Source organism: Ailuropoda melanoleuca, chromosome 14, assembly GCF_002007445.2.
Source record: "Ailuropoda melanoleuca isolate Jingjing chromosome 14, ASM200744v2, whole genome shotgun sequence".
Lineage (NCBI taxonomy): Eukaryota > Metazoa > Chordata > Mammalia > Carnivora > Ursidae > Ailuropoda > Ailuropoda melanoleuca.
In genome coordinates this window covers 55,855,850-55,873,959 of record NC_048231.1, presented here as the reverse complement: position 1 = coordinate 55,873,959, position 18,110 = coordinate 55,855,850, and the positions used below count along the sequence as shown (strand labels likewise).

Genomic DNA, 18,110 nt, shown 5'->3' with positions numbered 1-18,110 from the left:
TTCCAAAACCACTCTGAGGTTTAAAAAATTTGTCAAAAAGACCCACAGAACTTTACTGAAAGCTATTATAATCATGATTACAGTTTATTATAAGAGAAGACTTATTACAATTTATCACGTAAAGGTTATTATGGTTTCATACAATTAAAATCAGCCAAAGGAAGAAACTCAGAGCAGAGTCTGGGGGGCTTACAAATACAGAGCCTCCAATGGTCCTCTCCCATGGAATCAGAACACATTACTCTCCTGGCATCTGTGTGTGATAATACACACAGAGTACTGCTAACCAGGGAAGTTCACCCCAGCTTCAGTGTCCAGAGTTTTCATTGGAGATGCATTACATAGGCAAAATAGAGTGACTAATTGCCCAAGCAGCTGAACTCAGTCGCCAGGTTAATTAAGACCACTGGGACCCAAAGCCTACCCTAAATGACATGGTTGGCCTTTCTGGGGTAGTAGTCCCCACCCTAAGATTATTTATATAGCCAGTCTCCCAACTTCCCCCCCAACCCACGCACACTATGTAAAAATAATCCTATCAGGAATAGATTCCCTCCCAGAAACTGAAGGCAAAAGTCAAACTTTGTTTGGGCATGGCCAAATTTTTTAATACACACGTTCAGACAAAAACTTGCACAGGGGTGCCTGGGTGGCGCAGTTGGTTACGCATCCAACTCTTGGTTTCAACTCAGGTCTTATCTCAGGGCTGTGAGATCAAGCCCATGTCAGTCTCCACACTCAGCATGCAGTCTGCTTGTGATTCTCTCTCCCTCTCCTGCCCCTACTGCTCATACATGTACGCTCTCTCTAAAATAAATAAATAAGTCTTAAAAAAAGAATAGAAGGGGCGCCTGGGTGGCACAGCAGTTAAGCGTCTGCCTTCGGCTCAGGGCGTGGTCCCGGCGTTACGGGATCGAGCCCCACATCAGGCTCCTCCGCTATGAGCCTGCTTCTTCCTCTCCCACTCCCCCTGCTTGTGTTCCCTCTCTTGCTGGCTGTCTCTATCTCTGTCGAATAAATAAAATCTTTAAAAAAAAAAAAAAAAGAATAGAAAAAGAAAAGCTTGTACACAAATGTTTATAGCAGCACTATAGCCAAAAGCTGGAAACCATGCAAATATCACCAACTGATAGATAAAATATGATATAGATATAGATATAGATATAGATATAGACATAGATAGACATAGAGATATATAGATATATCCATCCAATGGAATATTATGCAGCCATTAAAAGGAATGAAGTACTGATATATGCTAAAACATGGATGAATTATGAAAACAAATATCAAATGAAGTAAGCCAGACACAAAGGCCATATGTTATATGATTCCATTTATATGTAATGTCCCAAAAGGTAGGTTCATGGAGACAAAGAGAAGATTAATGATTGCCAGAGTATGGGCAAAGAGAGGAACTGGCAGGAACAGGGATTCTTTTGGCGGTGATAGAAATAATCCAGAATTAGATAAGGTAGTTATTGCACAACATTGTGAATGCTTTAAAACCACTAAACTGTACACTTTAACGTGACTAAAATGGTTAATTTTATCTAGTTTTCAAAAACGTGGGAAGCCTGGGTGGCATAGTCAGTTAAGCACTAGACTCTTGGTTTCAGCTTAGGTTGTGATCTCAGGGTCATGAGATCAAGCCCCAGTGAGGCTCCGCACTCAGAATGGAGTCTGCTTGGGATTCTCTCTCTCTCTTCCTCTGCCCCTTCCATTAATGTTCACTGTCTCTTTCTCACTCTCAAATAAACAAATCTTAAAAAAAAAAAAAGCACCTATATTAGCACCCTTATCTCAAAGAGCACCCAATCCAATGTTTTTTTTTTATTTTTTTTTAAAGATTTTATTTCTTTATTTGACAAGATAGACAGGCAGCGAGAGAGGGAACACAAGCAGGGGGAGTGGGAGAGGAAGAAGCAGGCTCCTAGCGGAGGAGCNAGCACCTATATTAGCACCCTTATCTCAAAGAGCACCCAATCCAATGTTTTTTTTTAATTTTTTTTTAAAGATTTTATTTCTTTATTTGACAAGATAGAGACAGGCAGCGAGAGAGGGAACACAAGCAGGGGGAGTGGGAGAGGAAGAAGCAGGCTCCCAGCGGAGGAGCCTGATGTGGAGCTCGATCCCATAACGCCGGGATCACGCCCTAAGCTGAAGGCAGACGCTTAACCGCTGTGCCACCCAGGCGCCCCCAATCCAATGTTTAAAATCTAATAATAAAAGAAAAAAGAGATTACTCACCATTGTAACTAAAATACAGAACAGACTGAAAACATTAAAATTTGCTAAGAGGGTCCAAGATGGTGGCACAGGAAAAATCTGAATGCATCTCCTCCCACACACTAACTCTATACCTATATATGGAGACATTCCTCCAGAAGAAGAAGAGAGGGCTGACTGCACAGCCTCTACACAACAAATGATAAAGGGACCAATGGGGAAAAGTAGGAGAAATATGGATACAACAGGAACCCCGCTCTTGACTAGGTGACCTACAGTAGAGAAGGATACTGATGAGGGGCCAATGCACAGATTCACCTGCCGTGGACATAGCAGCTTAAGGGCAGATAGACTATAAATGAAGGAAATCCATTTACTAATGCTACAGCCTTCAACAAACAGGTACAGAACCAATGAAACTCACTGGGTAAGAGGAACCAGAAAGCGCCATTTTTACATTTTGCATCTACCTTCATAGCGTAAACAGAAGCAGGGTCCGGGTACATTACCAACCAAGTAGGGCCACCCCAGCACACTCCAGACCCCTGGACCACTCCAGCTCCAGCTATCCCTCAAAGGCGGTCCCCATGCAGTATGCTCCAGGTCCCCAAACACATCAGCCCTAGCTCCAGCCATCCTGCCAAAGCAGCATTCTCCAGGACCCAAGTGGCCTGTGCCCCCAGCACAGCACATCCTGGGACATACTCACCCTATGCCCACTTCTACTCCAGCAATTCCACAGAAGTGGCCACAGCTCAACATGCCCCAGGACCTCCATGCGATGCCCACTCCAGCTCCATCAAGGCTGCCAAAGCCACCAGGCATACAGTCTATGCAGCAGGCAGTCCTACATAAGGCCACTCCTTCAATACCGGGACAGTTAGCTTTTACAGCTAATTCATAGAAACACACACAGCCAAACAAAATGAGGAGACAGAGAAATATGTTCCAAACAAAACAACTACATAAAACCCCAGAAAAAAAGGAAAACCTAAAGAAAAGGAGATAAGTCATTTACCTGGTAAAGAGTTCAAAGTAATGATCATAAAGATGCTCACCAAACACAGGAGAAGAATGGAAGAACACATTGACGACTTCAACACAGAAAAACAAAATATAAAAAAGAACCAATCAGAGTGGAGGAATACAATAACTGAAATGAAAAAGATACCAGAAAGAACCAAAAGCAGATTACATGATAGAAAAGAATGAATCAGCAATCTGGGAAGAGGGAATAGTGAAAATTACACAAAGAAAACAGAAAAAAAAAATTTTTTTTTAATGAGGACATTTTTAAGGGACCTCTGGAACAACAAGCATACCAGCATTCACATTGTATGGGTCCTAGAAGGAAAAGAGAGAGGAAAGGGCCAGAAAATTTGAAGAAATAATGGCTGAAAATTTCCCTAACTTGGGAAAGGAAACACACATCCAATGCAAAAAAGCATAGAGTCCCTAATAAAATGAAACCAATGAGATCCAGCAAGACATATTATAAATAAAATGGCAAAAGTTAAAGATAATGAGAGAATGTTGAAGGCAGCAATAAAGAAACAAATAGTCATAGATGAGGAAAATCCCATAAGATAATCAGCTCATTTTTCAATAAAAACTTTGCAAGCCAGAAGGAGTGCCAGGATGTATTTAAAGTACTGAAAGGGAAAAGCTTACAACCAAAAATATCCTATTCAGCAAGGCTTTCATTCAGAATTTAAAGAGATAAAGGGTTTCCCAGAAAAGCAAAAACTAAAGGAATTCTCCCCAACTAAACCAGCCTTACAAGAAATGTTAAAAGATCTTCAAGCAGAAAAGAAAATGCCATGAATAAAAACAAGAAACTATATGAAAGAAAAAAATCTCCCTCTTAAAGGCAAAAGTGTAGTAAAGGCAGCACATGAACCAATGAAGAAGCTAGTATGAGGTTAAAGACAAAAAAGTAAACTCAGCTATAACTACAATAAGTAGATAAGGGATATACAAAATAAAAAGATATAAAATATGATGTCAAAAACAAAATGTTGAGAGGCAGTAAAAAAGTAGTGCTTTTAGAATGCATTCAAACTGAAACAACTATCAGCTTAAAATAGACTGCTATATACCTAGGTCAATATATATATATCGATATATATATATACACTTTTTAAGAACCACAGTCCAAGAAGCTACAATAGATATACAAAAAACAAAAACAAAAGAACCCAAACATAACTCTAAAGAAAACCATCAAATCACAAAGGAAGAGACCAAAGGAAGGACAAATAAACAGAGAAATACAAAAATAACCAGAAAACAATTAAAATGTCAATAAGTACATGTCTATCAGTAATTACTTTAAATATAAATGACCTAAATGCTCCAATTAAAAGACATAAGGAAGCTAAATTGCTGAAAAAAACAAGACCCATCTATATGCTACCTGCAAGAATCTTACTTCACATCTAAAGACAAACATAGACTAAAAAGAAAGGGATGGAAAAGGTATTCCATGCAAATAAAAACAAAATGAAGGCTCGAGTACCAATACTCATATCAGACAAAATAGACTTTACAACAAAGACTTCAACAAAAGATAAAGAAAAGCATTACATAATGATAAAGAGGTCAACCCAAGAAGATAATATAACAGTTACAAATATTTATGTACCCAGTATAGTAGCACCTAAATATATAAACCAAATATTAATAGACCTAAAGGAAGAAATTGACATTAATACAACAATGATAGAGAACTTCAATACCCCACTTACATCAATGCATAGATCATCCAGAAAATCGATAAGGAAACACTGTCCTTAACACATTAGATGAGATGGACTTAATATATGTATACAGCACATTTCACCCAAAAACTGCAGAATGCACATTTTTTTCAATGGTACATGGAACATTCTTCAGGACAGATCATATATTAGGCCACAAAACAAGTCTCAATAAATTTAAAAAGACTTAAATCATATCGAGCATCTTTTCCAACAACAGTATGAAACTAGAAATCATTTACAAGAAGAAAACTAAAAAAAATAATAATAATAAGATAAAATAAACAAGTAGATACTAAGAAACATTACTAACAACCAATGGGTAAACAAAAAAATCAAAGAGGAGATCAAAAAATACTTTCAGACAAAAGAAAATGGAAACACAACTTTCCAAAATTGCAACAAAAGCAGTTTTAAGAGGGAAGTTCATAGCAATATAAACCTACCTTAAAAAAATATGAAAAACCCCAAGTAAACAATCTAACCTAAACTAGAAAAAGAACAAAGCCCAAAGTTAGTAGAAGGAAGGAAATAATAAAGATTAGAGTGGAAATAATTGAAATAGAAACTAAAAAAGAAAAAAAATTAATGAAATTAAAACCTGATTCTTTGAAAAGTTGAAATTGAAAAACTCTAGCCAGACTCCTCAAGAAAAAAAGAAAAGGCTCAAATGAATAAAAACAAAAATGAAATAAAAGTTACAACTGAAACCACAAAAATACATAGGAGACTATACGCCAAAAAAACAGGAAACCTAGAAGAAATGGATAAATTCCTAAAAACACAACCTTCCAAGACTGAATCACAAAGAAATAGAAAATATGAATATTCCAATTACAAGTAATGAAATTGAATCAGTAATTTAAAAACTCCCAGAAAACAAAAGCCCAGGACCAGACTGCTTCATATATGAATTCTACCAAACATTTAAAGAAGAGTTAGTAACTATCCTTCTCAAATTATTCCAAAAAATTAAAGAGGAAGAAATGGTTCCAAACTCATTTTACAAGGCCAGCATAATCAAAGATACCACTAAAAAAAAGGCCAATATCCCCAGTGAACATAGATGCAAAAATCCTCTTCAAAATATTAGCAAATAAAAATCACAATACATTAATAGGATCATACACCATGATCCAGTGAAATTTACCAACATAATATACCACACTAACAAGATTAAAGATAAAAAGATGATCATGTAAATAGATGCCAAAGAGCATTTGACATATATAACATCCATTAATGATAAAAACCCTCAACACAGCAGGTACAGAAAGAACATACAAAGTATAATAAAGGCCAGATATGATAAACTCTCAGCTAACATTATACTCAATGGTGAAATGCTAAAAGCTTTTCCTCTAACATAAGAAACAAGACAAGGATACCCATTCTCACAATTTATTCAACATAGTATTGGAAATCCCAGCCACATCAATTAGGCAAGGGAAAAAAAATCAAAGGCATCCAAATTGAAAAAGTAGTAAAACTGTCACTAATTGCAGATGACATGATATCATATATAGAAAACCATTAAGGCTCTACCAAAAAACTATTAGAACTATTAAAATAATTCAGTAAAGTCACAGGATACAAAATGAACATACAGAAATCTGTTGAATTTCTATACACTAATAACAAGCTATCAGAAAGAGAAATCAAGAGAACAATCCCATTCACAACTGCATCAAAAAGAACAAAATACCTAGAAAAATACCTAGAAAAAAATTTAACCTGTGAAAGACCTGTCCTCTGAAGAGTATAAAATGAAAAAAATTGAAGACATCACAAATAAATGGAAATATATACTGTGCTCATGGACTGGAAGAATTAATACTGTTAGAATGTCTAACAATGATTAATGCAGATTAATGACTTAATGCAGTCCCTATCAGGGCACCTGGGTGGCTCGGTCAGTTAACTGTCTATCTTCGGCTCAGGTCATAATCCCAGGTCCTGGGATCCAGTCCCACATTGGGCTCCCTGCTCCACAGGGAGTCTGCTTCTCCTTCTGCCTCTCTCGTTCTCTCAATCTCTCTCTCTCTCTCTCTCACTCATTCTCTCTCTCAAATAAATAAATAAAATCTTTTTAAAAAAAAAAAGGAATTAACACAATCCCTATCAAAATACCAATGGCATTTTTAACAGAACTAGAACAAAGAGTCCTAAAATGTGTATGAAACTACAAAAGACCCTAAATAGCCAAAGTGATCTTACAAAAAAACAAAGCTGGAGGTTATCATGCTTCCTGAATTCAAAAATGTTAAAAAGCTATACTAATAAAAACAGTATGGTACTGGTACAAAAAAAAACCACACAAACATCAATGGAACAGAATAGAGAGCCCAAAAATAAACCCACACATATACAATCACCATTTGGCAACTGCCTTAATAATAACTGATTTGGGCAAGACTCATCAATAGATGCCGTATTAGTTTTCTATTGCTGCTTTCAGAAATGTCAATTTCATGAAACACCAGAAAAGACTCAGGAACTTCCAAATTAAAGGATTTTAAAGAGGGGCACCTGGGTGGCAGAATGGGTTAAGCCTCCAACTCTTGGTTTCAGCTTAGGTTATGATCTCAGCATGCTGAGATCAAGCCCACATTGGGCTCTGCACTCAGTGCAGAGTCTGCTTGAGATTTTCTCTCCCTCTCCCTCTGTTCCTCCTCCTCATTCATTCTCTCTCTCTCTTTCTCTCTCGCAAATAATAAAATAAATCTTTTTTAAAAAGTATACTAAAGAGACATGACAAGTGAATATAAGTCATGATCCAAGATTTTATTTTGCTATGAAGGATGTTTCTGGGATAACTGGGAAAACCTGAATAAAGTGTATGGATTAGATACTAGTGGTATCAATAACAGTACTGTATCAATGTTAATTACCTATTTTGACAATTGCGTTATAATTATACGAGAGAATTTCTTTGTTTTCAGGAAATTTTAATAAAATGAAATTATTTCAAAGCAACTTATTTTCTCTTACTTTCAAATGGTTTTTAAAAAATTATGTATAGATATAGATATTTACACACACAAACACATAGAGAACAGATACATGAATATTTTGTATGATTCTTGCAACTTTAAGAGAAAAAAAATCCCACTGTAGAGCTCATAAACAAAAAAGCATAAGAAAGCTGGAGATAATTGAGGGGATAAAGAAACTTCATATGAAGTTGAAGTCAAGGTAATAGAATTGCCAGGCTAGAAACTGAACATTGAGAGGAAATAGAACTGAAGATATTCACTAGAATGGAGAGAAAAACTTAAAAGTTTTAAAAAGCTATTAAAATGAAATGTCTTCTCAGTAATTAATTGAACTGATCACTCTAAGAGGTGACATCAACAAAAAAGGGGACATAAAACAAATTTAAGATGGAATAGACAAATTCATTCATAGCAGCTCCTGAGGAAAACTATACAGGCATACCTCAGAGACACTGCAGGTTCAGTTCCAGACCACCACAACAAAGCTATATCACTTTAATAACGTGAGTCAAATACAATTTGGGGGCTTTCCAGTGCATGTAACAGTTATGTTTACACTATACTGTAGTCAACTAAGTATGCAATGGCATTATGTCTAAGAAAACAACATACACACTTCATTGCTAAAAAGTGCTAACCATCATCTGAGCTTTCAGTGAGTCATAATCTCTGTTCACAGAACACCAAGACAATAATGAAAAAGTTTGAAATATTGCAAAATGTTACACAAAGAGAGCAAATGCTGTTGGAAAACTGGTGCCAATAGATGTGCTCAATGCAGGGTTGCCACAAACCTTCAATTATTTTTTAAAAAGGCAGTATCTGCAAAGTACAATAAAGTGAAGCACAATAAAACAAGGTCGCCCATATTTTGGCACATATTTCTAAACTTCAAAATGTGATATCGAAGGAGACAAAAATGTTGCCCTTTGGTGTTACGGCAATACCCCTGAACTGGTTCAGTCAGTAACCTCAGTCATTCATAAGTATATTATTTGTGACAGTCTTATACCTATACGTCATTGTAGTGCAAGACAAATACCTAATTAAGGGAATTCAAAATTGAACTGAAAATATTTTAGTAGCTTCAGACAACCCACATCCCAAAGTAATGCTTTTAGCAATATAACCAGAATGTAAAAAGGACAATAGCTTTTAGAAAAGTATGGGGTGCCTGGGGGGGTTCAGTAAATTAAGCACCTGACTCTTGGTCTCAGTTCAGGTCTTGATCTCAGGGTCTTGAGTTTAGGCCCCACGTTGAGGTCCATGCTGGACATGGAGCCTACTTAATTGAAACACAAAACAACAACAACAGCAGCAAAAATACAAGGCAGATTATCTAATAGACAATTTATTTACACTTACCTGTTACTTCTTTTAACTGATTTGTTCTGCCACGGTGGATCTATCACAATTACATCATATGTTTTCCTACCTGAAAACAAACGCACAACTTCAGAAAATACCTACCTTCTGTAGGTGATCACTTTAAAAACTAAAGTGCATTGACTACAGACACAGATATGATGGAATGCAACAAAAGGATTTAACATTTATTCAAATAGAATAATTTTTAAAAATTGAGATTTCCCTTATCATTTAGTACCACAGGGATTTTAACATAAATTCACCTATTGCTATTTTTGCAAAGACTACCTGAAAATAACTACGGCTCACTTAGCTGGACACCAAACATTTGTAAATGCCCTTTATGTCTTGACAGCCGTATTAAAATGGTCCTTTCAAACCTAAATGGGTTTTTTTGTTGTTTTTCATTTTTTTGCTTTACTTTTTTTAAGCTTCATTTNTCCTAAAATGTGTATGAAACTACAAAAGACCCTAAATAGCCAAAGTGATCTTACAAAAAAACAAAGCTGGAGGTTATCATGCTTCCTGAATTCAAAAATGTTAAAAAGCTATACTAATAAAAACAGTATGGTACTGGTACAAAAAAAAACCACACAAACATCAATGGAACAGAATAGAGAGCCCAAAAATAAACCCACACATATACAATCACCATTTGGCAACTGCCTTAATAATAACTGATTTGGGCAAGACTCATCAATAGATGCCGTATTAGTTTTCTATTGCTGCTTTCAGAAATGTCAATTTCATGAAACACCAGAAAAGACTCAGGAACTTCCAAATTAAAGGATTTTAAAGAGGGGCACCTGGGTGGCAGAATGGGTTAAGCCTCCAACTCTTGGTTTCAGCTTAGGTTATGATCTCAGCATGCTGAGATCAAGCCCACATTGGGCTCTGCACTCAGTGCAGAGTCTGCTTGAGATTTTCTCTCCCTCTCCCTCTGTTCCTCCTCCTCATTCATTCTCTCTCTCTCTTTCTCTCTCGCAAATAATAAAATAAATCTTTTTTAAAAAGTATACTAAAGAGACATGACAAGTGAATATAAGTCATGATCCAAGATTTTATTTTGCTATGAAGGATGTTTCTGGGATAACTGGGAAAACCTGAATAAAGTGTATGGATTAGATACTAGTGGTATCAATAACAGTACTGTATCAATGTTAATTACCTATTTTGACAATTGCGTTATAATTATACGAGAGAATTTCTTTGTTTTCAGGAAATTTTAATAAAATGAAATTATTTCAAAGCAACTTATTTTCTCTTACTTTCAAATGGTTTTTTAAAAATTATGTATAGGTATAGATATTTACACACACAAACACATAGAGAACAGATACATGAATATTTTGTATGATTCTTGCAACTTTAAGAGAAAAAAAATCCCACTGTAGGAGCTCATAAACAAAAAAGCATAAGAAAGCTGGAGATAATTGAGGGGATAAAGAAACTTCATATGAAGTTGAAGTCAAGGTAATAGAATTGCCAGGCTAGAAACTGAACATTGAGAGGAAATAGAACTGAAGATATTCACTAGAATGGAGAGAAAAACTTAAAAGTTTTAAAAAGCTATTAAAATGAAATGTCTTCTCAGTAATTAATTGAACTGATCACTCTAAGAGGTGACATCAACAAAAAAGGGGACATAAAACAAATTTAAGATGGAATAGACAAATTCATTCATAGCAGCTCCTGAGGAAAACTATACAGGCATACCTCAGAGACACTGCAGGTTCAGTTCCAGACCACCACAACAAAGCTATATCACTTTAATAACGTGAGTCAAATACAATTTGGGGGCTTTCCAGTGCATGTAACAGTTATGTTTACACTATACTGTAGTCAACTAAGTATGCAATGGCATTATGTCTAAGAAAACAACATACACACTTCATTGCTAAAAAGTGCTAACCATCATCTGAGCTTTCAGTGAGTCATAATCTCTGTTCACAGAACACCAAGACAATAATGAAAAAGTTTGAAATATTGCAAAATGTTACACAAAGAGAGCAAATGCTGTTGGAAAACTGGTGCCAATAGATGTGCTCAATGCAGGGTTGCCACAAACCTTCAATTATTTTTTAAAAAGGCAGTATCTGCAAAGTACAATAAAGTGAAGCACAATAAAACAAGGTCGCCCATATTTTGGCACATATTTCTAAACTTCAAAATGTGATATCGAAGGAGACAAAAATGTTGCCCTTTGGTGTTACGGCAATACCCCTGAACTGGTTCAGTCAGTAACCTCAGTCATTCATAAGTATATTATTTGTGACAGTCTTATACCTATACGTCATTGTAGTGCAAGACAAATACCTAATTAAGGGAATTCAAAATTGAACTGAAAATATTTTAGTAGCTTCAGACAACCCACATCCCAAAGTAATGCTTTTAGCAATATAACCAGAATGTAAAAAGGACAATAGCTTTTAGAAAAGTATGGGGTGCCTGGGGGGGTTCAGTAAATTAAGCACCTGACTCTTGGTCTCAGTTCAGGTCTTGATCTCAGGGTCTTGAGTTTAGGCCCCACGTTGAGGTCCATGCTGGACATGGAGCCTACTTAATTGAAACACAAAACAACAACAACAGCAGCAAAAATACAAGGCAGATTATCTAATAGACAATTTATTTACACTTACCTGTTACTTCTTTTAACTGATTTGTTCTGCCACGGTGGATCTATCACAATTACATCATATGTTTTCCTACCTGAAAACAAACGCACAACTTCAGAAAATACCTACCTTCTGTAGGTGATCACTTTAAAAACTAAAGTGCATTGACTACAGACACAGATATGATGGAATGCAACAAAAGGATTTAACATTTATTCAAATAGAATAATTTTTAAAAATTGAGATTTCCCTTATCATTTAGTACCACAGGGATTTTAACATAAATTCACCTATTGCTATTTTTGCAAAGACTACCTGAAAATAACTACAGCTCACTTAGCTGGACACCAATCATTTGTAAATGCCCTTTATGTCTTGACAGCCGTATTAATATGGTCCTTTCAAACCTAAATGGGTTTTTTTGTTTTGTTTTTCATTTTTTTGCTTTACTTTTTTTAAGCTTCATTTTGAAATAACTTATCTTAAAACTGATACACTGACCATAATAAAACTTCCTCAATTGTCTACAGGTATCTTTTCTTCTGGCCAAAGCAGGATCACACACTGCATCTTAAATGCCATGTCTCCTCAATCTCTTCCAATCGGGGAACGTTCCTCAGTCTTTCTTTGTCACTTATGACCTTGATACGCTGAAGGCTATTGGCCAGTTATTTTATAGAATATCTCTTAATTTGGGTTTGGTATTTCCTTGTGATTAAATTTAGATTATTAACTTTTGGCAAGAATACTACCAAGTAATCAGGAAATACAAGATGTCAAAATGTCTCATTATTGGTGATACTACCTTTAATCATTTGGCTAAAGGATTGTCTAACAGGTTTCTCCAGTTTTCACTTTGTAATTAATAAGAATCTTGTAAGGAGATACTTTACAACTGTGCAAATACCGTGTCTCATCTTTTCACCTACTATTTCGACAGCTAATTACTATGGTGTTCGCCAAATAGAAACTTTCTAGTTCCATCATACCACCCACGTTTATTAACTGGAATTTTACTGTAAGGAAGAACTGTCCTTTCTGCTTTTATAAACACAGGTATATTTTGGTAAATGTACAATTTCACAAGTAATCAAAACAGTGCAAATTAAAATGAGGAAGTAATGGTTTTTAAACTATAAAAGTAATAAAAAACAGAAAACAATGTTCAAACATAACATAATTTTCCCATTAATTTATTATCCTGTCATTTACCCTGAAGAATTTATGACACTGTGACATGAATAAACACTCACGTGTCACATGGCTTGACAGCATTTAAAAGAAGCTTTTCCTTAATGAACTATGTCATTTAATAACTTAAAATTTTTATATTAAATATCCAAATAACAATAAATAGCATATTAAATTCCATCCATACATTTCTTTCCTACTTCATCTCTTAGATTATGACTTATTAAATATATAAATCCCTGAGATAAGAGTTGATGCAGATTAATTCATTTAATCTTCAAAATGACCTTCAGAAGTAGATTATTATCATAACTATTTTATAAACTAGGAAACTGAGGCTCAGTTTTGTGAAGTGAATAGCTCAAAGATGAATGGTTAAGCTTTAGAATCTAAATTCAAATTCAGGTGTGCATGACTGTGGACTTCAATCTTTAAATTTTGTTGACATTACACAGGAAAATATTTCAAGAAATTTTAGACAATAAACTAGAACTAGCTTAAAATGTCACCTAAAAGGCTACAGTGTTAATATTCATATCTGAAGTGCTCCTACTTTGCTATAAAGAAAAGTTAAATAAAATCATTTGGCCAAGCCCAGTTGTATCATGAATTCTTAAGTACAGAGCAGCAACTACATTTGCTTTCATGGGGACCAATTACTTTCTGACCCTTTGTTCACTAGTCTTATTTTTTAATTTTTTCAAAGTATTTAAATGTTTTTAAATCAAAAGTCAGAACTTTAAAATTAAGTTTAAAAGAAAAAATCACACAGAGAAAATTAAGAACTTATTCTATCCTCATAATGTTGACCCACATTCAGCATTCAGACTAGTTGATGACTTCTGAGGCTACAAAAAAAATTATATTTTTCTAATAACACAGTAATTACTTACAGTTCAGAAGTGGATGCATGCAAGAAATGTCAGACAAAAGAAAACTGCTTTTTGGTGGCACCAGGTATTTCTGTCCCATTAAAGTAATCATTTTTGTAAAGCTAGAGTTGTTTTCAACAACCCGTGAAAATAAATCCTGTTCTGTAACAGATACATCTTCTTCCATCAATCGTAACGCCTGAAGTTCCATTTCATTCAGAGAAGGCAAATGCTTTGCCATTGCACATAATTCTGACAAATTGCAGGTGTCAAGTGGTAAAGTAATGGGATCACTACACTTGTCCCAGTTTTCAGAAAGTGGATGAAGAAAGCCACTTTTGAGACCTTCTTGGATTAACTCTGAAGAGCCATCCAAAATCAGTCCCCTGATCTGTAAGAAAAATTTGTTAAGGTACGTTAAAAGATCATTTACATTAAAACAATTCTCTAAATAATGAAATTCTTACTGTGCTTTGAATATTTGAACTTATGGATTGAAATCAATATTTTAAAGCTTACACTAAAATAATTTTATGATAAAATGTAAAAGGCAAGAATGTGTAAGTATACCCTTGAATTGCTGTTTCTTAAATGTGGAATAAAACAAACCTCATATCACTTACAATTAAATAACCAAGCAATACACATAAAAAGACAATCTTAAAAATGTATTAAAATGAATTTGAAATAAAGATGAATTTGATAACATGACTGTTTCTAGAAGAAAGCAGAATTTTAATCTATAAAGCAAACTGAATTTAAATCACATTTAATATTAAATTTTCTAGTGATCTAATTTTAAAATAAACTTACCTTTGAATGTATACTTCTTAAATTGTAAAGAAAAAAAAAGTAACTGTTAAACAAACATCTAAACAAAGTTTTGCAAAAATACAACTACGATAATTAGAAAATTAAGTTCCGCTTCTGGGCAAGATGCAATACCAGAAGTCAGCTTTAACTTTTCATCTGAAATTACTTTTTTAAAAAAGTATATAATGAATTTTTTTTAAAAGGCTTTCAGACCTTAGATGGATGTCAAGTAGTGAAAAATACTGGTCCCAAAAAAGGAGAAACGAATGATTGTTCCAGCTTACTACCTTGAGAAAGTCTCCAGGCAGCAGCACAGCAAAGGAGACCCATTCAGAGTCCAACAGTCTCTGAGCTGAGAAGATGCAGCTGGAAATCTGTAAAGGTCAAAGCAGCTAGAGTTTGCAGGGCAGGATACCAAAGAGGAGAGAGCTGCACAGAGATAGAGTTCTCAAAAGCTGCAGGAAGGTCCACTCAAGTCTCCCCAAGGTCAGGGAAAGAAATGATGTGAAATGATCAGAGGCAACAATCCACAGAGCTCACACAGGGCTGGGAACAGTGCTCCCACCAGCCAAAATGGAAAATCTCCTAATTTACAAGGCATCAGGTAGACTACTCAAAAGGGTATACTGCCTCATGAGTGGGGGGAAAAATAGCTCTAAAGACTGCTCTGGTCCTAACTAAAAAACCTTAAAACAAGCTTCAAAACTTTAAAACAAAGTCGTAAAAGGATCAACCAGTTTCAAAGTAACTTTGTCCAAAAACAAAGTTCAAGAATATTTATGGAATTGAAAAGTTGCTTTAATGGAATATGAAAATATTTAGTGCCCAACAAACTAAAATTGAAATGTCTTACAAAAAATAAAAAATTACCAGAAATATAAAGAAGCAAGACAATGCAACACATTATAGAGAAATAATAGAACTCAACAGAAACACACAGGAATAACACAGATGATACAAACAGTAGAAAAGGCTGGATAGGTTTACTTGCAGCCCATTTAAAAGATTAGGAACAAAAGTAGAAAAGTATAATAAGGCACTTATCATAACCATATTCATATGTTCAAAAAGGTACAGAAAAAAATGAGAATGTTAAAGAGGCACAAAAACTACTTTAAAAAATCAAGCTTCTAGAGAAGAAAACTGCATACCACAGAAATATTGTGGGTTGGGTTCCAGATCACTAGAATAAAGCCAAGTTATTGCAATAAAGTCAATCAATTGAAGGCAAGGGCTGTAAGCTGCAAAAGATTCACCTGTATTTTATAAATCAGACTATATGTTATTTTCTATATACATTACATTTTTTTGTCCCTCTTGGTGCAGTCTTTCTCAAGATACGGTATTTGTACTACCTCCATTGGAATCACCTGGAAGTTGTTAAAAATCAAATTCCTAATCCCATACAGGAGATGTTGGGGGTTTAGTTCCAGGCCACCACAATAAAGTGACTATTGCAATAAAGTGAGTCAAATTAATTTTTTGGTTTCCCAGTGCATATAAAAGTTATATTTATACTGTACCATTGTATATTAAGGACTCATAGCATTACATCCTTAAAAACAATGTATATACCTAAACTTAAAAATACCTTATTGCTAAAAAATGCAAACTGTTATCTGAAATTTCAGCAAGTCATATTCTTTTTGCAGGTGGAGGGTCTTGCCTCCGTGTTGTTAGCTGTTGACTCATTAGGGTGGTGGTGGCTGGAGGCTGAGGCAGCCATGGCAGTTTTTTAAATTAAGACAACAACGAAGTTTGCTGCATCAATTGACCCTTCATGAATGCAGCATTTTACCCACAGCAGAACTTCTTTCCAAATGAGAGTCAATCCTCTCAAACCCCGTCACTGCTTTACCAACTAAGTTTATGGAATATTCTAAGTCCTCTGTTGTCATTTCCAATGCTCACAGCATCTTCCCCAGGAGTAGATTCCACCTGAAGGAACCATTTCTTTGTTCGTCCGTCAGAAGCAACCCCTCCGCCACTAAAGCTTTATCATGAGATTGCAGCCATTTGGTCATATCTTCAGGCTCCACTTCTAATTCTGGTTCTCTTGCTGTTTCCACCACATCTGCAGTGACTTCTTCCACTGAAGTCTGGAACCCCTCAAGGTTCCCCACAGAGGTGGAATCAACTTCTTCCACACTCCTGGTAATGTGGATATTTTGACCTCTTCCCATGAATCACAAATGTTCTTAATGGCATCTACAATAACGAATCTTTTCCAGAAGACTTTCCATTGACTTTGTGCCCAGATCCATCAGAGGAATCACTGTCTGTGGAAGCTACAGCCCTCTGGCATGTATTTCTTCAATAATAAGATTTGAGTTGAAATTACTCCTTGATCCACNTCCAGAAGACTTTCCATTGACTTTGTGCCCAGATCCATCAGAGGAATCACTGTCTGTGGAAGCTACAGCCCTATGGCATGTATTTCTTCAATAATAAGATTTGAGTTGAAATTACTCCTTGATCCATGAGCTGCCAAATGGATTTTGTGTTAGCAGGCATGAAAGCAACATACATCTAATTGCGCATCTCCACCAGAGCTCTCGGGTCACCAGGTGCATTTATTAATAAGTACTATTTTGAAAAGCATCTTTTTTTCTGAGCAGTGGGTCTCAACAGGGGGTTTAAAAGATCCAGTAAGCCATGTTGTAAACAGATATGCTGCCATCCAGGCTTTGTTGCTCCACTTACAAAGCCAACACATGGTAAATCTAGCATAATTTTTTTTTTAAGATTTATTTATTTTAGAGAAAGAGAGAGAGCATGAACAGGGGCAGAGGGAGAGGGAGAAAATCCTCAAGCAGACTCCCTGCTGAGCACAGAGCCAGACATAGGGCTTGATTCCAGGACCCCAAGATTATGACCCAAGCTGAAATCAAGAGTCAGACGCTTAACCAGCTGAGCCACCAGGTGCCCCGATTTAGAATGATTCTTAAGGGCCCTAGAATTTTCAGAATAGCAAATGAGCATTGACATCAACTTAAAGTCACCAGCTTCATTAGCCCCTAGCAGGAGAGTCAGCCTGTTCCTTCAAACTTGCATGTCAGGCATTCTCCCCAACTACCTATGAAATTCCTAGATGGCATCTTCTTCCAACAGAAGGGTGTTTCGTCTACATTGAGAATCTGTTCAGTGTAGCCACCTAAGTAATGATCTTAGCTGCATCATCTGGGTCACTGGCGGCAGCTTCTCCATCAGCACCTGCTGCTTCACCTCGCACTTTGATGTTACGGAGGCAGCTTCTTAAACCTCATG

At 35.7% G+C, this 18,110-nt stretch overlaps 1 protein-coding gene across 5 annotated transcripts in view; it reads right to left on the bottom strand.

Annotated features, from left to right (window-relative positions):
* The window catches only part of METTL4 (methyltransferase like 4), a 44,212-nt gene that overhangs the window by 15,968 nt on the left and 10,134 nt on the right, over positions 1–18,110 (bottom strand). For all 5 annotated transcript variants that reach the window (XM_011233412.3, XM_034642469.1, XM_034642466.1 and 2 more), the window contains exons 4-5: positions 14,052–14,421; positions 11,992–12,061 (exon numbers count right to left, since the gene is read on the bottom strand). In XM_011233412.3, the coding sequence (XP_011231714.1) occupies positions 11,992–12,061; positions 14,052–14,421 (440 nt within the window). The remainder of the gene's footprint in view (positions 1–11,991; positions 12,062–14,051; positions 14,422–18,110) is intronic.